This window comes from Lampetra fluviatilis, chromosome 21 (assembly GCF_964198595.1).
Source record: "Lampetra fluviatilis chromosome 21, kcLamFluv1.1, whole genome shotgun sequence".
In the NCBI taxonomy this organism is placed as follows: Eukaryota; Metazoa; Chordata; class Hyperoartia; order Petromyzontiformes; family Petromyzontidae; genus Lampetra; species Lampetra fluviatilis.
In genome coordinates, this window is record NC_136295.1 from 7,048,047 (window position 1) to 7,069,610 (window position 21,564).

Sequence of the window (21,564 nt, forward strand, 5' to 3'; positions counted from 1 at the left end):
CTTCGGGACTCCAGAATTCACCAAAACCCGCACTTGACCAGCCTGGTGAAGTATGGTCAAAACAACCCCCATGACCGACGGACAAAGGTGTGGTGGGTAGGAGGATACCTTCAATCCAGCAGCGGATTGACAAAAAGCTGCGCGTTTTCGTTTTCAACGTTCATCTGCACCGCTATATTTTCTTGCCACGCAGTCGGTAGCCGAGCACAACGGACGGGGAACGCAACACCACCAACACACCGCGGCGACGTCACCAGGACGCTTGTGCCAGGCCACGTGCACTGGCCACGTCACCAGGACGCTTGTGCCAGGCCACGTGCACTGGCGACGTCACCAGGACGCTTGTGCCAGGCCACGTGCACTGGCCACGTCACCAGGACGCTTGTGCCAGGCCACGTGCACTGGACACGTGGCGGCGTCGAAGGCTCGCGCGGTTACGCGACAGACCCAGGTGCCGTCGCGGGTCGACTCGCTGAGATTGACCGGCGGATCAGTCCACGCGTGAACGCGACACGGCACCCGCTGCTTTGCGACGCACGCAAATCGTGCAACTCAGAAACCCCCCCGCATTCACGGGAACACACAACTTCTCTCAAATACCATTCGTGTGTCGTGCCAGCTCACTGGCAGTGCCAGCACTGTATGTTTACCCCCCACCCTCACCCTCCCCCAATACGCGCAATGGATGTGGGGTGAAGTTGACGCGCGCTCTGCATGCGCTCTCTCGCGAAACCGGTTTGGCGAGCGCAATGTTTCTCCCACCAAGCTCCAGTTCCTCCGAAAGCCACCGATTGTCCACCCCTTACCGAACGTCTCCTCCTCGGTAAGTCGCTGAGGCCGCACGCGCCTAACGATTAATGGACACGTGGTGCAATGTGGCCCCCTTTCTCTTGCACCGTATTGCATAGATGAAAAGCAACGGACCGAGTTTCTAGGTGTTCGCACGAATGTGATTCTCGCACCGTGTCGGTTCGTGTACGATGATGGCGTCGCGTTCATGCAAATCGCGTCTCACTAATCGCTGGGGTGCCCACGAGCAAAGCTGCGAAGACAGCAACCGGGCGGTGAGACGGCGCGCTGTCCACAATGGACCGAGCTCCACAATCCTCCATATACTAAGATAATTTCGGGCCAATTAATGAGCGTTTATATGCGTGAGGGGGGGGGATCCAGAACACGCAGAGAAAACCTTACGCGTGCGAGGTTGTGGAGGGCAATATTCCATTCCATGCGGAAGGGACAGATGATATTGGCCCGCATGCCATCATTGCATTGACTTCTCCTGGCGAGCGAGCCCAGGGTATAAACTCCTCGTCGACGCCAAAGTGAAGGGAGTTCCACAACATTTTGTGCGATCCACCCAACCCTCGCTGCCCCCACAGTGCCCGAGTAGCAGGTCACGTGCGTAGCCACCACCGCGGGGCGATGATCGTTGTTATTCCATCGCTGCGAAAGGCGAATTTGAAAAGCCATTCGATGAATGTCTGCAATCGCCGCCAGACGGATTCCAGTGGTGCAAGGCAAAGACGCAGCCGTGTAATTTCTTTCTCAACACCGCTGCTAGCGGAAAGGCCTCCACTATAGAAGGCGTTATGAAGGTGTATTTGACCTTGTCTTGGAAGGCTACACTGGTCAACACACTTTTCTGGAATAAGGTATTCCAACGCTTTTAAGGTAATTTTGGGGTGCTGATTCCAAATCTGGCATCAGTTTTTGTCCATCCCATCAAGTTTTTGAGATATCAAATATTGCATTTTCAATAAAAACTGCAGAAGAAAAATATTAAATAAATGTGGATATCTACATAAAATGATATTATAAACACACTATCCTAAAAATACAGCACCATATTTTAACACTAAAGCAGTCACTGACTCGCAACAACTTGCAATCATAAGTGACAGAGTTAATTTCGGGTAAAATCAATGGAAATGGGGTATGCCGATAGCATAAAAATGAGATGTGATAGAGCAAATCTGAGATCAGATTTGAATTCAGCACCCTGCAATTAGTCTTAAACAGCTGCAAAAGTCTAGGCCAGAAAAAAAAATGTTTTTTTTTTGTTGACCAGTGTTATCCCACACTTTACCCCACCACACACGTGCCGATCGTCTTAACGGGAGTTCGAACCGGCCACCTCTGGATTGCAACTCCTGTGTGCTCACCATGACACCAGGGCAGCGGACAGACGGGTTCCATCTGTACTTCCTACAAAAGCTGCTGGTATTGGACAATGGCTCGTCGAGTCATAGCGTGAGGCGATGCGCATCAGACACGTGTTCCAGCACGACCTCGTGCAGCGCAGTCTGTCGTGTTTGAGATGTATGTCGGTCGTGCCTTGGTTGGATCTTCAATGAGCGTCTTATATTCTTGGTTCTTTCGGTAAAGTCACGTAGAAGGGAAATAATAAAATAATATAAATATAAAACAATAAAAATTCTCATGACGTTTCGACTGCAACACAAGCAATCATCATCAGGTGTGAAATCCACAGAAAGAAAATTTGAAAAAGAAAATTTGAGAATTTTTATTGTTTTATATTTATATTATTTTATTATTTCCCTTCTACGTTACTTTACCGAAAGAACCAAGAATATGAATCCCTGCAGTCACGAAAGCTTTACATCAGTGAGCGTCTTGTTAGAGACAAAACTGTCCTAAAATAAAAAAGGTGATGTTTGGGGCAATTGCCCCTTTATCATAGCAGACGTATAGAGAGGCCGGGAAAGAGACAGAGTGTATACGAATTGTAGACTGCACTTCAAACCATGGGGCCTGATGCAAAAAAGGTCAAAACGTTGCATACTATAACATTTTCCATTTAAGGCTGCAGTGTTATTGACGAAGGTTGTAAATAATTTTGTGATCTGTGCTTGTGCACCACTGCCCAACGCAGCATCACCGAATAATTGCTTAAAATGTTTCATGCGAGGGGGAGTATCACTCAAATCTTTGCACAGATAGGGTTCAAGAATCCATTGCTATACAGTCATTTGCTGGGTCACCTTGCTCTACAAGTCTACAGCACCTGGGAATTCTTCACCGTCACTCATACGACTCTCCAACGGTGCTAACTCAGCTCGGCGTTCACGGGATTTACTTGAATTCATGAATGCTGACTCCTTATCCCCCCCCCCCGCGCGCACTGACTGAACAGGCTTAATCCAACTCAGCTTTCGAGCGAGATGCGTTTCGTTAAAGGTCGATTGCTCATAGACAAAACATTTTATCGAGGCTTTCCTGGGTACAACTGTTGTCAAACTGTCATAGGTGATTGCATACTCGTCAATGTGTCACGAGGCCTGCTATTACCCTCCTTGAAAAAAAAACACCACATTAATCCTCCACATCCTTTTTGCTCTTCATCCAAAGTTACGCCGCATTCATGTAGCCGAGAGGCCAATGCGGCGGTGATGTCTGTTTTGACGCGCCCGCTCGTGAGAAGTGACATTTAATACGAGCGGGTCAATTGCGAGCGCCGCTTATAAATGCATAGGAACCGCGAAGCCTTGGGGCTTGGCGCGATGATTCAACCACTCCCCGTTACGCAACCGGGTAACGTCCTCGTGCAGCGATGTCGGGCTGGGTACGCGCTCCCTCTCCCCACGCGCGCCTGCTGGTTGTACCGCGCGTAGTTGGGCGTGATGTCCGACGTTTCCACTCCGCTTGCCCGGAGCTTCTTCAGTAACTGAATTGTTTTGAGAGAGATCGTATTAAGCGTTTGCCGGCTGCTGTTGTTGCCTCCACTCCCGGGCGCCACCGTGGCGAGATGTTAACTACCTCGCCTGGTATACAGGAGGTCGTGAGTTCGATCCTGACCCCGACGCCTGCTGCTCTATATTTAGAGTTTGCGTGTCTCTCTCTCTCTCATCATCATCACGGTGGCTAGGAGATGTTAACTACCTCGCCTGGTATACAGGAGGTCGTGAGTTCGATCCTGACCCTGATGCCTGCTGCTCTATATTTAGAGTTTGCGTGTCTCTCTCTCTCTCATCATCATCACGGTGGCTAGGAGATGTTAACTACCTCGCCTGGCATACAGGAGGTCGTGAGTTCGATCCTGACCCTGATGCCTGCTGCTCTATATTTAGAGTTTGCGTGTCTCTCTCTCTCATCATCATCACGGTGGCTAGGAGATGTTAACTACCTCGCCTGGCATACAGGAGGTCGTGAGTTCGATCCTGACCCTGACGCCTGTATATTTGGAGTTTGCGTGTCTCTCTCCCCGTGATCGCGTGAATTTTTATCCAGGTGATCTGTTTTTTTCTTCCACATTTAGAATCATGTGCATGGGGTATTTGGCTGCTATAAATTTCCACGCGATAAACCACGTCGTTGAGCTATCATTTGTGGCCAGGTCGCTTCTGAAAAAGAGCTATATAGCCCAATGGGCCATACCTGGTAAAATAATAATAGTGTAGTGTAGTTTAAAAAATTGTTTAGTTTTTGCCAATTCCTCTATGCTGAGTGACACAGCTCGCTTTCAAAGACCGGCCGATATTGTTTCAGAAACTGTGACATCGAGGGAGAGGCTGATCTGACCCAATGCTAATTATTTGGCGATGCTTCCACTGTGGTGCACAAGCACACGTTAATCGTAATTAAAAACCCGCAACACATTTGTCAATAACACTGGGGCCTTGAAATATAAAAAAATAGGTGACACTTCGGCCAGTGGCATGCCTTCACATGTCTTCACATGCCACAGAAGATGGGACCGCTGCCTGAAAGTCAGTGTTATTGATGAATGTGTTGAGTTAACATTTTTTTAATTGAATACGTTTTCTGAATTTTTCAGTCTCTGAGCTCAGGGCTGAGCTCAGGGCTGTACCGCGATGAGCTGCCACGGGGCGTCCGTGTAATGTCACCAAGCAGGAGTCAATACGCCCTCTCAAATACCGCAGAGAAAAAACACAACTTAGAACGTGTTTTTTTTTTAAAACAAAGATTTTTTTTAATAATCCATGATTGTGCATGGTTAAGCAAGCCATGAAAAAAAAAGTAGAAAATGTTTTGACAAGAAATGGATGGCATTTATCATTTCTAGCATTGGCAAGGTAGTAGAAAACAAGCTGTCAAACGGTGGGATGTCTGGCCACAGACACAAGTTCGCTGTTCAGATAACTACTCGCGGTGTTAATGATCAGTTACCCGTGTCATATCTCACTTTTTAATTCCCCCAGCGAAAGATGGGGGAGATGGTGGTGGGGGTGGGGGGGATGACATCACAAGTGAATCTGATGAAGAATAGTCTCTACGACGTTCCACTCTCTAGCATTGTTTCACAAAGCTCCCGCGTGGCATTGGAGCAAAGTGTAAGTTCTCTTAGCAAATAGAAGCGTAAGCAGCACTGTCATGAACATGTTCGAGTGCCCGTGATGTGTGTGGGGGAGCAAAGTCGACGTGATGCGGTCCTTCTTCGCGACTGCCTCTGGGATCTCTTGGCAACCGTGCAGGCTTTAGTAGTGTGCTGTGGAAGACAAAACGAGAGTGATTATTCGGCCCAAAAGACCATTGCGGCATCGGTGCTCATTTCCCGACTCTGACGCCTGCTGTATATTTGGAGTTTGCACGTCTTTCTCTCTCTCTCTCTCTCTCCCGTAGTCACGTGTGATTTTCTCCGGATCCTCCGGTGTTTCCCCCTCCACATTTAGAATCAACATTCGTGTTAAGAGTATTTGGCTGCTAGAGATGTCCACGTGATGATGATGAGCCACTTCGTTGAGCTATCATTTGTGATGGCCAGGCCGTGTCTGTAACAGAGCAACACAGCTCAGCAGTGTGGGCCTTTACCTGGTAAAAAAGAAAAAAGTGTCGTAGTTATAGCCCTGCAAGAGTCACCAGTAGTGGTGGAAATTCGGAGTTCCCATCACGGAGGTGAGTTCATCCGTGGAACCAATCACCGTTGATGCCTCCACCCGCAAGTGGCGTTAATTTTCAGCGAAAGCGCGATTGGGTAAGAGGCGAAAATGAGCTGCGTCTTGATCTCCCTCCGGGAGACACGCTTGTTTTGTGTGTGGGGAGAAAAATGGAAGCGGCCTTCAGCCAGCCGTGGATAGATCATGGCTGCTGCTGATAGAGAACCGAAGGAGAGTCCCTTGCGGCGCTCCTCAATGATTTATCCCCGTGGCTCGAGCCTAGGATCGGTTCAGATGCCGCTCGCTGCTGACGTGAGCCATGGCCGGGGATCAAACTCGGCTCTCCGGGTTTGTAGCGCGGTGCACTAACCACCGCACCATTCCCCCAGAGCATCATAAATGCCCTTCCATAAGTGGAGTACTTTCCCCGGCTTGTGATTGGTTAGCTGTTGACAGATGCGTGGAGGTGACAGGGTGGTGGGGGGGTAAAGGATGAAGTGAGAAAGGTGGGGAGGGGGGGCGGGGGCGCGAGGGGAGTGGAGGGGGGTCTCAGCCACTCACTTGACATCTTGATGGAGCCGCCGGAGCTCATCTGGCTGTAACTTCCGCCTCCGCTGTAGCTTACGCTTCCGCTGTGGCTTCCACCTCCGCCGAGGGAGCACATCATGTCGCCCCCGAAGGACGAACCTCCCTGGCTGTGGAGCTGCCCCCCGCTCTGCGTGATGTGCTGGGTGATCACGTTCAGCCTGGTGTGGATGAGAGACAGCTTGGGGTTGACCACCTTCTCCTGGATTTTTCGTCCACCACTACCACCACCCAGGATCGTTTCTATTTTGCTTTGATAAATCATCTTCTGATGATGATGCTGCTGCTGCTGCGTTGGCAGTGGTGCACAAGCACAAATGATAATAATAATAATGAAAGGTCGACACATTCGTCAACAATATTGTGGCCTTAAAAGGAACGAAAATATTTATTAGGCGACGTTTTGGACAGCGGTCCTTGGGAGCAAATTAGTATTTTTAAATCCTTTATATTAAGTTCACTTGCTTGCTTGCTTAAGCGCTTATGACTGTGCAAATCTTTCGGTCGTTTTTAAACCCACTTCCCGTGATCAAATCGAGCTGATATTTTGCACACAGACTCGTTGTGCGTGACAATTTATTTTAGTGAAATTTTTTTTCCAAAATTTTCTACTTTTTAGGATTTTTTTTTTCATCTATATATATAAAATCGCAAATCTGTCTGTCTGTCTGTGTGTCGCCGGACCATACGCAGTTTCCTTGGACGAAATGTGAGGGATTTGCGAGACACGATTGGTCCGTTTGGTTTTCCTAGCGCTGCGATTGGCCCATTCATCGCGGACCACGGCGGTTGCCCCTGGCAACGGGTAGCGACGCATTCGCTGCGGGGTGGACGCCATTTTTAATTCCCGTAAAAAATATGCGCACGCATTAACACGCGACTCTGAGGTAAATTCATCAAAGTTTCACGTCCTCTTCACTCCCCCCCCACCCAAATGTGTGCAATTACTATTATAGGGTCGGTAGATAATAAAATTATAGCGATTAGACAGTATTATTGTAGCGCGGGGGGGGGGGGGGGGGGTAACGGCCCCAGTACCCAGCCTCAGCCGAGTGGGCAATCTAGGCGAGGCCGGAGGCTCTGCACGGGACTAGGCCTCACCACGCCACTCTGACAGGTGAGTACTTTGTGCTATACAGTCCATAAATACTGCTATAGAGTCAGCATACTGTGGTGGTACATAGCAGGTACCACCACAGTATGCACTGCTGCAGTGAAAGCTGGTACCACCACAGTCAGTACGCACTGCAGTTACATTATTAAGAGTAGTTTTGAAATATTTTTAAAACCCGGGCAACGCCGGGTACTTCCTGCTAGTATTTATTTTAAAATACCAATGTGATAAAAATGAAACTCTTACTCAAGAAAAACAGAAATGAATAATAAAATAAAACCGATGCCACACATAAAAAGGATTTATAGTGAAAAACTTTGTTTTTACGGGTTAATTTTTTGATTGCTCAACGATTAAAATGTGCAAATTATACACAGGTACAGATGTCGAGGTTACGTTTAGGCTCGTGGGCAAACACAAACTATTCACGGCAAGAAACAATACAAACGAGATGGGACAAACCGGGACAAAAAAAATACATCTATTCGTGAATGGAATCTGCCAACTTGTCACAACAATTCGAACTCGGCAGTGACGGACAGCGCCTCTAGTGGCTCTGGCAGTGGTATGATGCTATTACATCCAACGTGAACATTGAGTCTTACCTGTGTGGTGGATAAAACCAAAAAGTCAATGTTAACCGATGTAGCATTTCTCTCAATAAAATATCGTGGCTTCTGAACTGACGTTCCCCAGCAGCATTTGGTTAAGCGGGCCAACTTTGCACTGGGTCTGACATTGTCGCTCTCATAAGCACATGAGTGTCAATTTGGCTCAGGCCTCAGATCCGAGGGGGGAGGGGGGGGAGACTCGGGGACTCAGAAGGGAGCCAATGGGACCTCACCTGGCATTTTGTGGCCAGGTCGCTTCTGGAAAAGAGCTATATAATTCAGTGGGCCTTAACTGTTAAAAAATATATTATTATCGTTTCGTTTATCTTGCCCGGGTTCTCCAAAACTTTTTGTGGCCAAGTGTTCAGCGCTTGGAACAGGAAATCTGCTCTGCAGATTGAGGCGGTGTGGCGCGGTGACGCAGGGCCGCAGGCGAACACGCACCTGGACTCCTCTCCCTCCAGCAGCTTGCGGTAGGTGACGATCTCGATGTCCAGAGCCAGCTTGACGTTCATGAGCTCCTGGTACTCGCGTACGTGCCGCGCCATCTCCTGCTTGGCCTTGTGGATCTCCTCCTCCAGTTGAGCGATAGCCGCCTTCGCCTCCCGGATGTCGGCCTCTCCGCGTCCCTCCGCCTCGGCGATGGCCGACTCCAGCTTGGCGCGCTGCGAGGATGGACGGCGCGGTTGGGGGGGGGGGGAGGGGGGACGTGAGACACGGACCGCCCCGTGGACGTCGCACGCGCAGAGGTTGTGGGGTCGGCACAGGCCCCCCCCCTCGACCGAATTTCACCTTCTCCCTAGGAGAGCCCATATCCCTTCCCCTGGTGCAGAAGTACCGCTGGCACACTCGGTAGCTCCTGCACTGTTGTAGGGCCCTGGCTTTCACTCTGAACTGACTACATTTTCAAACCATGGACGTGTCATTATTCTGTCGGAATGCTTTGTGTTATTTGATGTTTTCACAACGAAGGTTTAAAGCGTTCCTACTTTAGCTTTGTCCATCCATCGATTTGTCTGTCTGTCCATCCGCCCCTAATAGAGGGGCCACTATAACTGTCATGAAGATAACCCAATATCGACACAACTGGAGTGTAATGTTGTGTTGCTTGCGACTGAAAAGCAGCTACATTGATCAAAGAGCCGTGTCTGGCCACCTCTCCTTTGCTTTATTTAAATTAAACTTTGATTCACTGTGAGAAGCAGCTGTACTCAGGGGTGACGCAGGGCTTAATTTCAGCGAGGTGTACCTGGGTCAGCAACCCAGACAATATTTCCACACCCAGGACACCACATCTAGTATACCTCTCGGTATGTAAGTATTGAACATCTTTCGCACTGCACGTAGCAAACCGTGCTAATCGGAGTTGAGGGGTAAGGACAATTAACTAAACACAAAAGTCAGTTCTGAAGAAATTAGTTTTCAATCTTAGATTTAAAAGTGCATAGCTCCAGTGGCTTCCTCATATCGGACGGAAGAGCGTTCCAGACGGCTGCAGGAGCGCATCTAAAAGCGCGCGATGCAGTGACCACCGTCTTTGTTCGATGGCCAGCCAAAAGCCGCTGTGAGGATGACCGGAGTTCGCGTGAAATGTCTGTGGCTTCCGTGAGCGGTCGACCGGATTCGAGCCCTGCCTCTTGGCGGCGCCTGCTCAGTTCGTCGGCGGTGGAGCCGCCCGTCGGCATGCGCCCCCCGTCCCCCCGCCCATCCCCTCCCCTCACCTGCTTCTTGAGGGCCTCCATCTCGGCGCGGAAGCGCTGCATCTGGCGGTTGAGCTCGGTGATCTCGGTCTTGGTCATGCGCAGCTCCTCGTCGTTCCTCCCGCTGTCCGAGTGCAGGCTCTGGAACTGTTCGCACGCGACGGCGGGAGAGACGCTCGCTAAAGCCGCCCAACGGCAACAACAACGGATCGGTGCCGGTAGCGCAGGGGGCAATAATAATTCTGGTGGGTGACATTTTGTCGCAAGGGAGGCAGGGGGAGCGGGGGTGCTCGGCAGTAGAAATAGAGAGAGATGGAGAGAGGGAGAGATGGACACGGACAGATAGGCGGACAGAGAGAGACGCAGAGAGACAGGAGGGTGGAGAGAGACAAGTAACGACGCCGCTCCGCCGGTAGGCACGCCGCCTCACCTTGTCCTGGTAGAAGGCGTCCGCCTCGGCCCGGCTCCGCGCCGCGATGGTCTCGTACTGGTGACGCACGTCGGCGATGATGCCGTCAATGTCCAGGTTGCGGCTGTTGTCGATCTCCACCAGCACGTTGGTGTGCTTGATCTGGGCCTCCAGCTCGCTGAGCTCCTGCAGAAGGGCCGCGCTGTGTCAGCATACTGTGGTGTGGAGGAAGGTGACGTCGACACGTGAAGTCTGGCTGTGAAGATGGATTATGGGCTGAGCCGATCCCCAACTGGGATTTGAACTCGCAACCTTCCGATTGTGGCCACTGGGCCTGCCTCACAGACGGGGGGGCTCTATTCTGCAACAGTGAGGAGGAGAAGATGTCCCACCCCCGATGTTGTGACCGAGGGTGAGCCCACCTGGGTGAAGATACTCCTCAGGAAGTTGATTTCGTCCACGAGGCCTTGTAGGCGAGTCTCAAGCTCCACCTTGGAGAGGTACGCCCCGTCAACATCCTGTGGTGGGAGAGAAAGATGGCGTGGGTTAGCGGTGTTTCCGCGCCTCTGATTTTGGCAGAGAGATGGCATGGGTTAGTGGTGCAGCTACGCCTCTGATGTTGGGGCTGTCCCCATCAGTGAATTGCTCGCGGTGGGGTCAGGGGTCAGATGAAAGGAGTCCTGTTGTACCATAATTATATTATGGGTGCTACGGTGGCAAGATGTTAACTAGCTCGCCTGGTATGTAGGAGGTCTTGGGTTCGATCCCGACTCCTGTATATTTGGAGTTTGCATGTTCTCCCTGTGGTCACGTGAATCTCTTTTTTTACATCCACATTTAGAAACATGCGAATATAATATTTGGTTGCTCTATATTTTCACACGATGAGCGATGATTTGTGGCCAGGTCACTTCTGAAAAACTAGCTACATAGGTTAGTGGGCCTTACCTGGTAATATAAAAAAGTTTAGTTCGTTATTGGATTTATGCATCTACTGGTCAGCGACTCGACACTGAGCCCACTGTTTGTGCAGTGCTCTGTATTTAAAGAAAAAAACTGAACACATTCGTCAATATAATTCCTGCGCATAGCCTTAGAAGGTAAATATATAACAGGCGACGTTTCTGGCAATGGCTGTACTTAGTTTGTGTGCTTTGAAGAAGGGCCACTGCTGCCCGAAATGTTGCCTATTTCTACATATACAAATGGTCTAATTCTTTTCGGGCCGCTGTGTTCATGACAAATGTGTCGCAGTTGTTTCTTGTTTTGTTATATGTGCTCGTGCACCACCGCCACTGGCCGACACAGCTGCAGCTGCACCAAATAAATTATTTAAAGGTTCCGTGGTCAACAAAATTGGCACATACGTTGCCTTTGTTGATGGAAGAAAGAAAAAAAACGCCGACACCATACATTTTTTTTATCCAAAAATGTGTTGGCGTCTCGTATCCGCATCTGGACATCTTGGGGTGGGTGGGGGTGGGTGGGTTTTGGGTGGGGGTGGTTTCTGGACATTTACGGTGACGAGAGCCACCCGTGGGGTTCCTGCAAGTGCCGTGGGACTACGTGAGCGCCACGACCCCAGCGAGATCTCGTTTTGCACGTCAAAAACAACAATAAACCACCCCCCCTCGCGATCATCGCGCAGGGCGGAAGAATTCCGCGACGCTTTCCCACCTTCTTGACGACCACGAACTCGCCCTCGGCCGCGTTGCGGTTGTTGATCTCTGCCTCGTATCTGCAAGCAAAAATAACAGTTTTAATTATCGTTACATATATTTTGTTAGTTTAGATGTATCAAAAATAATAAATGAACTCGGAACGCTTCTATAGACGTTGCCACGTTATTACAGTTACCATCGGTCCTCGATTCAATCTCCCGGTGCGGCAGCTGACACAACACGGGGAAAAGTTTCTGAAATCCAACCCCCCCCCCCACCACCGCTCCCTTGCCACCGCCTCCGTCCAACCAGCATTATGAATGTGTACACCACAGTTCGGTTGCACAGCGGGTGGTGGGTGGTGGGGTGAGCTGTGGGTACCGTTAGTAGCCAACCGTGCTCATCGGAGGTGCGGGGGAAGGACAGCAAACTACACACGAAGAGCAGCTCTCCAGAAATGAGTTTTCAATCTCAGTGATTTCAAAGTTGTCTGGACCGCGTTGGAAGAGTGGGTGTAAAATACCCTCGAGAGGGGCTGCGTGGAGATCCTTCTGGTCGAGGCTTCTTCCACTAGCAGTGATGTGGGGCAAGCAGTTGCAGGGCTGCCCCTTTACCTTCCACTTCCCAGCATTCCATTGCCATCATCGACTCGTTCGCTTCAATAGACCAGATTATTGCATTACAGCGAATGAAAAGCAAAGTGATTTCCTGCTCAAATGAGCATTCGAGCAGGCTAGAGCTCGTATCCAGTTTTCAGCAGCGGTCCAAATTTTAAATTCCCACGTCGGAGGAGAGTTCATCCACAGGGCAAGCACTGCCGATATCTCCACAACGTGCTACTGATTTTATCAACTCAGGAGGGGAGGCGAGGGTGAGTGGAGAGCGTGGTTGGTTAGAGTCAATTCCATACCAGGATTTGAACTCGCAGCCTTCCGATTGCGAGCTGCTTGCCCCCACCGCTGCTGCACCACAAAAAACAAAAACCCCACACGGCTGCGAATGTTGGATGAGAGGCGGACGCAGCCACCTACTTGGCCCTGAAGTCCTCCACGACGGCCTGCATCTGGCCCAGGTTTCCGTTCAGCTGGCCCTTGTCGTGGCCCAGGCCGTCGAGCTGCCGCCGGAGCCCGTTGATGTAGGCCTCGAACATCTCGTCGATGCTGGAGCCGGTCGTGGTCTTCTCCTGCAGCGCGTACCACTGCGCCTCCAGCACCTTGTTCTGCTGCTCCAGGAAGCGCACCTGAAACGACGAGAATGCGACGGGGTAGGCAAAGCGGGCTTAGGAACCTGGGGGTGATTGACTCGAGCGGGGACAGACCGCTGCCGTGCCCCACAGGGCGACCGGAGAGAGTTCCCCGTGCTGGAGTCTCGTAGGTTCCACGTGCACCTGGGACATTCTGCGCTTGTTGGTGACGAGTTACCATCCATTGAGAGGCTAATGCAAAAGAGCCCCGGTTTGTACTTTGACCTGGGTAGTGTTACTCTGAATTGGGCCAGTTTATTGGCATGAAAGCCAATTTCTAAATCGTTTTATGACATCGCGGAGGCTTAAACTTGCTTATAAATGAGCGCATTTATCATAATGGCACCTTAAGTAAACATTAAAGCCGTCGATCGAATCCCAGCAATTGTGAGGATTGTATTGGCACTCGTTTAGCTACCCCACCTGATGTTGTGCCACATCACAAAATGAAAACCTGGGCACAAATCAATAATGTTTGTTTCCCAGCGTTCACTTACAGTCCATTAGATTATATGCAGAGGCCGGCAACGATGAGCAAACTTAAGCAATTAAAACAGCTAGGTATACGGTATTCCAGTGTGAGTCGAGAGATGAACAACTAATGCCAAATTCGTGAGATTCTGGGTCTGGATCGCAAAAACGAACCGCATTTAATGTGGTGAGCTCTCTCGTGATCCAAAGCGGTTGCGAGCATTCGTCACATTGAGCCTATAAGAGGGCGTCGAAATTGTCAACCAAATGGGCAACGTTGCCCCCACCACCCACGTCACAAAGTGAAAAAGGCGCGGGCGCACGCGTGAGCGCTTGCGCGTGTGGCTCGTGCCCACCTTGTCGATGAAGTTGGCGAAGCGGTCGTTGAGGTGCTTGATGGCCTCCTTCTCCTGGGTGCGCGTGGGCAGCACCGAGCGGTCGATGTCCACGGGGGCCGCGCAGGCCATCGCCGCGGCCGACACCGCCGCCCCCACTCCACCCCCGTAGCCGCCGCTGCCGTAGCTGCCGTAGCCGAAGCTGGACGCTGCCGAGCCGGCCCGGTACGACGAGCCGCCGAGCGCCGTGCTGCGGCGGCTGAACGCGGAGCCGCCCCCCGCGCCGAAGCGGCTGCCCCCCATGCCGCCGCCGAACGAGCGGCTGCTGAAGCCGCCGCTGACGACGCGAGGGCCCCCCGCGCTGCTGCGGGTGGACGTCCTCTTGGTGGTCGACACTTTGATGCTGGCGGACATGGCTGCTGCTCGAAGGTAGATTTTTGCCGGGTGCGAAGTACGGGTGGCGGTAGTAGCGGTTGTTGTTGCAGACGGGGCGGAATAGAAGCAGCTGCTGGGACAGGCGCGTCGGGCTTGCAACAAAGACGAGCGGAGGTGGAGACCTGAGGTTCGGAGCCAGAGAGCCGAGGCTTTTATAGCGACGACGGACAGCCGACCACCCCAGCCCCACCACCAACCCCCTTTTAATTCCCGAAAGAGGCTCCCACCGCTCAATTGGCTGATCCACGTAAGAATTTGGATGATGCACAGGGCTACACCCAAAGGCTTCAGTCACTCGTTCGCCTAAACTGATTGATTAATTGTCATGACACATTCGTGTCATAATTGCAGACCCTCCCCCCCCTTTCCCCCGCTCGCGCGATGCCGGGCACACGGGGGGCTATTTTTGAATTCGAACGCGTTTTCTGTTTCGCCCCGGCGAGCTTTCGCACTCCAGTGGCTCTGCGGGCACACTTCTCCGCCACCTCTCACGGGGGGGCGGGGGGGGGGGCAGGGGGGGGCAGGGGGGGGGGGCGCGGTGGGGAGATGGGGGGGGGGACGAACGTGTTGCGACGTTGGGCAATGGAGGAACATTTATCCATTCGTTGCAATGTAAGTGCGTTTTCAGTCGCCCTAATGACACGGGGTGGGGGGGAAGGGAGGAGTGAAAGCAGATGATCGCCCCAGACTGTGAGTAATATCAAGGCGGGTCCGCCGTGTGTGCACCGCGCAGATTAAGGGAGGCTCCGTGCCCGTCTGTGGCCGCCACTCGGGTTTGTGTTCCAGCATGCCTGCACGCCTTGTCGGCAGTGAGATCACCTCCCGCACCGGCTCCCCACTCAAACCTCAAACCTCTCGGCTGTGGTAAAGGAGGTGAAACATAAAACGCCTCGCGTCTAAAAATCACCGCATTTTGCAGGTGGAGCCAGAAAGTTTCACAATGGGAATAACTTTTAATTTGGCCATGGATAGCAGCGGTATGGTGTGTCATGTCTGACACTTGTCCCGGGTGCCCGTGACACCCGCCCCCCTCCCACCTTGCCACTTTCACCAACTTTCACCCAACGGCGTGGTGAAATATGGCCAAACTATCCCGATGGCTGATGCGGTGTGCAGAGGCCCCCATCCATCGACGGACTATGCGAGTGAGGATTACACAAATTCGATTTTGCCCATCCAGATGACATTAATGGGCACCGTTATCATCAGCAGCCATGACCAATCCACGAATTCTATTCTTGCTGTCCTGCCCCCGCACCTCCGGTTAGCATGGTTGGCCACGTATGGTGCGAAAGAAGTTCAACAAACATAGATACATGACAGAAGCAATATGTTTAGAAGCTAAATGTCGAGGCCTGCTAGCTACTGTTGATGTTCTGATGCGATTGAAGGTTGCACCATCAATGTCAATGCCAGGAGGTGCAATGTTCGGGTGTCGAATGACGTATTTATTCTGGATGTCTGCGTTGTTCCACTCTGTTTAGCCAACTTTGTTCGGTATCTGGGTGGGACTCTAGGATGGTGACAACAGCGCAATCCCAGAAGGGAGATTGGGACTTGATTCAGTGGTGAGGTTACACTTTTGAGGCCTTGGTTGAGGGGTAGAGCCTGGGCCACAACAATAGGTGTCCCCTCTCCTTTTCTGTTTGCAGGTCTCTGCAGATGTTTGGTGGCAGAATGTTCACCAGAAACAGCGAGCCATGGAATTGGTGTCTGTTTCAGTGTTCTGATTCTGATGCGCATTGCATTATTTAATTGTGCATGTTGTGTTTTTTTTTGTACGAGATCCCAGATCAGGCTGGAGCGCAGTACTCTGCCACGGAGTAGATAATCAGTGAGAGGGCGGCATTTTCGCAGCACATCATTTAAGGCACCCAAGGTAATTTCTGCAAGTTTCTATAGCGCGGCCATTCTTGATTTGGTCTTTTCAGCCATCTGTTTGATGTGGTGCTTGAAGTTCAGATTCTTGTCCATGATATTTCTTAGATACTTGGCCGTGGGGTCGTAGTACACTGGTCTACCGCACAAGAACACATTAAGGGTGGCACCTGCTGCACGATTGTTCAGGTGGTTTAGGAGGGATGTGGTCCGAGTCTCCAGCGAAGGAAATATGCCTCCAATAACAGTCGATAAGCTGTCAGAGTATTTTGTATCGAGTATTGTTAAATAGTGAGGGTGCGAGTGCCGAGCGAGCCTTGAGGGAGGCCATTGTTCATAATTATCTTGCGGCTGTGTTCACCAGCGATGTGTGCGGCCAATCGACTGCTGGATGAACACGTTGCGGGGAGGTCTCTATTCAGCAATGGTATGGGTCCATGTCCTTTGCAGGTCGCGGTAGACTTATAGTACGGCAAAGGCAAGTGGTCACCCAACTTAACTGAGCGACGCCATTGAACCCATGTGTGCCATCACGAAACCTGCGATGGACCTGCTGCTGGGTGTGAGATCCACTCGGCTTAGCACAGCAGAATGGAGCTGTCTGTCTGCAATCCCCCCCCACCCCCCCCGTGGTCTGGAGCAGTCTATGCCAACTGAGGCCTTGACAATTTGTGCTTTTCAGACCGCACCCAAAAACATTTATTTTCTCTTCTGCTCCTCACGTTCAGTTTTGGTTTTGTCAGTGCCGCCCGTGCTTTCCTCTCGCTGAATACGGCGCACGTAACACATCTCTTATTATCTATATTGGGGGGGGGGGTGAATTCCAGGCAGGCGGCTGTGTCGTTGCTGTTAAGTGGCAGGGGGGTCTGGTGACGCGTGATCACTCTGCGTGCGGAACCGACACTGTTGCTGGGGAGGTGCTATTAGCCATTACAAATAAACGTTCTAAAAATGATGTTCCACATCACTGCCACCATCATCGTCGTCATTATCCACATTCAATCGATGCAATAATCTACCGAGCACTTGCACTCGATGACATCAGAGATCCGCCTCTGTGGTGGGCGCCCCTCTCTGGCACGTTTCTCTCCCCCCATCGTTCGTCTCGACTGTTCGCCGTGTCCCGTTGAGCAATGTCCCTGCGAGCGCTGTGTCCCTTCGAGGGCCGTGTCCCTTCGAGGGCTGTGTCCCTTCAAGTGCCGTGTCCCTTCAAGTGCCGTGTCCCTTCGAGTGCGGTCTCACTTCGAGCCGTGCGTCCTACACAAGCTCGCTTTTGACTATCCCAAGAACGAACTTTGGAATAGGTGGCAAATCCTTTTGCCGTTGCAGCACCTGAGTTTCGAAAACAACCTTGTTTTCTTCCCTTGGCATCGTGAATTTTCCTTCAAAAAAACATCCTGAAGCATAAGATTAATGCTGGATACAACCATATTTGCCAATGTGATTTGCAACGTTGATCCTTATCCCTCTATCGATGGTTACATTTTAATGTGCAATTTTATTTAGGGACTTTTGTGTTGTCTTCCTATGGTCTCGGACTGTTGTTGTTTTGCGGCCTTGCCCAGGCTTGCATTTATTGTTGAAAAATCGGAAGGAAGTGATATACTTTTGGAATTTACACTTGTACACTTTATTTTTACGTAATTATTTTGGTGACTTCTTGCTTACCTTTAAAATACTTTTGTATTGCAACTTTCTGACCCACCCCTTCATAGCTCATCAGATTCCTCCAGTCTAAATAAAGATTTCGATTCTGATTATTTTACAACCGGCGGGGAGGGGGCGGTGGGGGCTCAGCGGTAGCACGCTCGGCGATTGTTGCAGACGATTGCCGTTCGAACCCAGCGGCCGCCCTGATTAATTCTGCGCTTCTGTGTAACGACCGTAATAATTCACACTGTCTGCTTCGCAGTGGATGTTCAAAAATCCCGTGACACCGATTGCAAGAGTGGGCCACCGTGTGTCGGTGTCGCGGTCCAATTCGGTCGTGCCTCCGATGAGCTCGGTTGGCTACGTATGGTGTGAAAGAAGTTCAGTGTACGTACATACATAGAATGTTTGGCTACATACCGTACGGAAGAAGTTCAACATACATACAAAGCACTGTTGGCTACGTACAGTGCGAAAGAAATTCAACGTACATATATACAAAGCCTTAATAGTTCGGGTTGAGCAGTTATATCTATGGTGTAGGCCAATAAGTTTGATAGACAAGGCATATAAGAGCATGTTTGTTTGCATGTTTAGCCACAAGTATGTGTGGTTAATGTAGACTTGATGCCTTGCAATAGGTATCTATTTGGTGTTCGAACATGTTAAAAACCTCCTGTTGTATTGCCACAAGGGGGGTAAAGCCTATTTGTATTTTTCCCTCACTGTACATACAAATTTGCCAAATTCAAAACGTGACCTGCGAATTACTTGGGAATATGCGTAGCAATCATCGCCCCCTGTTTTGGAATCGTGTCAGGACCCTCTGGCAAAAATGAGTCACGAGGCTCAGATAGGCTTTCCTGGTTAAACAAGCACAGTACTACATTGTGTAACATTGTGTAACAATTTTAGTTTTTTTTCTCCTGGGTAGTAAGTGTTTTTTCCTAATTGATTATGCCTCAAAAGTACAGAAAATGTCTATTATTCACCTACAAACTTTGCTTTTGTGACCAGGACAGTGATATTTTGAAATGTACCTCTTTTTCCAGAACATTCCAGATAGATTCAGTGCTGAGTAAATTTGAATTAACTTGTAGAACATTCTGTAACTTTCCAGTAATATAAATAGTCGTATAAATACAGAGGCCTTAAGCCCACCAGTTCAATTTAGTTAGAGGTGCCTATGTGGATACATATCTGCATTTTTCTGAGGTGGCATCGAGAGGCTGGAAGCATCTGGCAGACACATTTAGCGATGTCTGCGGCCAATTTATCAAGACAAGAGTGAAAAAGTACTCTGTGGACGCATCTGTTAAGATGTGCGAGGCCTACAAGACATATTTCGGCATGCCTGTCAGGAATCAAGACAAACCCTGGGCACCTCATTTCACCTGCGAGCAATGCAAAAAAAACTCTGGAAGGTAAAATGGACAATTGTTGCTCAGAATTTTATGTTATAACATTTGTAAAAAAAAATTAAAATTGTAAAAGTTTTTCATTTTTAAATGTTTGATAATTTTCAATGTCATTGAAAAAATATATCATATGTGAAAAATGTTGCGAGAATCTCTTACGCGTTAGTCATGGGTGAAATAAATAATTTTTTGTAGGATGGTACAGAGAGAAAAATAGAGCCATGAAGTTCACTATCCCAATAATTTGGTGGGAACCCCACTGACCACTCAAGCAACTGCTACTTCAAGCAACTGCATGGTAATGTCCACGTACAGCCAGCCGCGTTTTTTGTCAATCCACTGCTGGATGAGGGCCTGCCTCCCAATGCTGTGTTGGTCACGGTTGCTGTTTAACCACACATCACCACTCCCATGTGATAGAGAGTTTTAAGCGACCACCACCACCATCATAGAAGCTTTAAAAACTGTTTATTGTATAAAACGGTGACAGTCATGTGACACACGCAAACCAAGCAGGGTTTATCCCAAACAAACAAGCGGGGGGGGGGGGGGGGTTTTAGCGCGACACGAAATACACAGTAAGGGTTGTGCATATTTCACGGCGCGTGACGCAGGCTTCTCGGCCTCTCGTGGTGCAACTTTTCCCGCGGTCGTTATCGTGCGCGTGGCCCTGGTCTGGCGTCCACGGCGAAGCCACCGGCCTCTGCCACGTCACGTCCCGTCCCATCGGAAGCGACGAATCGTCGACTTTGTCCGGGCTTTCTGGGCGAGTTGCAGGGGAGGGGCCGAGCGTTCGATGCGTGCGTTTGTCATTAGGCCGCGGGGTTCGACCGCCGCGGGAGCGCCGTGAGCGCCCGTCTCCTCTGGAACCGGGCTGTGACGCGGCCCTAGCGATCTGACGCGACGCGTTCGCTGATCGTTGCAGAGGCTCGCGGTTCGAATTCCAGCAGCCGCCCTGGTTAATACGCCGGTGTGTAGTGACCATACTAATGACCGTATTGAGGTATGTATTGAATACGAGCACTGTCTGCATCACAGTGGACGTTTATTAAGAATCCCCTGACGTCATTCGCAAGGGTGGTCTGTTGTGTGTGCTGGCGGCATGGTCCAAATTGCTATTTTTTAAAAATTACCTTCCCAATCCAATGTTTTCACATCACATCCGAAATTGTGTGTGTATATGTTTAAAATCTTACAATTCTAATCATTAGCATTGATTGCAGAAGTTTAAAGACACATTTCCCCTTTTTAAGTAAGCTTTTATTTGCGGAATTACCAGTTTGTTGTGAAAGGCACTATTACTTATTGTGACCATTGTTCTGTTTAGAACATGCCATCGCGTTTTTGGCCAGAGCTGTTCAAACGTGAGCTTTGATCGCCAGTCATGGCGTGCGTTCTTACGTGTGCAAGCGTGCCTACGTACGTGTGCACTTATGCGCGCGTGCGTACATACGCATGTTAGCCTGGTAGTGTCTGCCCGTGCTGCACCTGCATACCTGTCGCACTGCCCAGCTCTTGTAGCGAGGCCATGAAGAACCCCAACAGCGCGAAACCCTGAATGTGCGATCCGAGCAGAAGCACGTATGTACGTCGAACTTCTTTTGCACCGTACGTAGCCAACCGTGCGACGCGTCTCGTGCGTTGGCCTCTGCCGCCGCACGTCCGCGTCCGCGTGCCGTCGTGTCTCGCCGTGCAATCGCGGCCACCCACGTGGCCCACTCACTGCTCCCGGTTGAAGCGCGACAATTGACACGTGCGTGGGTGGGGGGAGACCGTCTCCACGCTGAGGGCTGAATGGGGCCCCTTTCGCTGGCCACGCATTTTGACCCCGCACGTGTCGGTCGCGTCTGCCAGAGTTTAGATTTAGTTTTGTTTTGTTTAACCTGGTGAGCAGTCAAGAGGCCGAGAGGGTGTGTCTTGTTTGCAAGAGTGACCCGGGCCACTGAAATGGCAAGTAAGAGGCCCTTCGCTGTGACAGAGTTGATTTATCACGGACAAGGTTAGAAACACGCCGTTGTTGCCATGTCCGAAAATCCCCCTTGTGTACCCGATCAGTGCAGTTAAGGTGCATGCAGTGATCGATAAATGTCATTTGAGGGCCTTATTAAAGTAGTGGCCTTCACGAGGTCATGGGCCGCAAGGATATAGCCCATAAGCCGTAAGTTCCCCACTTCTCCCCTCACTGCCCCCCTGATT

General features: G+C 50.5%; 1 protein-coding gene across 1 annotated transcript; it reads right to left on the reverse strand.

The window, feature by feature from the left end:
• Nucleotides 1-4,939: 4,939 nt before the first annotated feature.
• On the reverse strand, nt 4,940-14,513 carry LOC144938054 (keratin, type II cytoskeletal 8-like). The gene is made up of 9 exons (XM_078865746.1): nt 14,009-14,513; nt 12,970-13,178; nt 11,955-12,015; nt 10,700-10,795; nt 10,299-10,463; nt 9,890-10,015; nt 8,613-8,833; nt 6,420-6,604; nt 4,940-5,470 (listed from the first exon to the last, which is right to left on the reverse strand). The coding sequence occupies exons 1-9, from the start codon at nt 14,399-14,401 to the stop codon at nt 5,460-5,462; spliced, it is 1,467 nt and encodes a 488-aa protein (XP_078721872.1). The 5' UTR covers nt 14,402-14,513; the 3' UTR covers nt 4,940-5,459.
• Nucleotides 14,514-21,564: the final 7,051 nt, after the last annotated feature.

Excerpts from the sequence above, each read along its gene's own strand:
- LOC144938054 (XM_078865746.1), bottom strand. The coding sequence starts at position 14,401 with ATGTCCGCCAGCATCAAAGTGTCGACCACCAAGAGGACGTCCACCCGC. Across the intron at positions 10,016-10,298 it reads ACGCCTTCTACCAGGACAAG|TTCCAGAGCCTGCACTCGGA; the intron begins GTGAGGCGGCGT and ends GCGTGCGAACAG. Across the intron at positions 8,834-9,889 it reads TGGAGGCCCTCAAGAAGCAG|CGCGCCAAGCTGGAGTCGGC; the intron begins GTGAGGGGAGGG and ends CCATCCTCGCAG.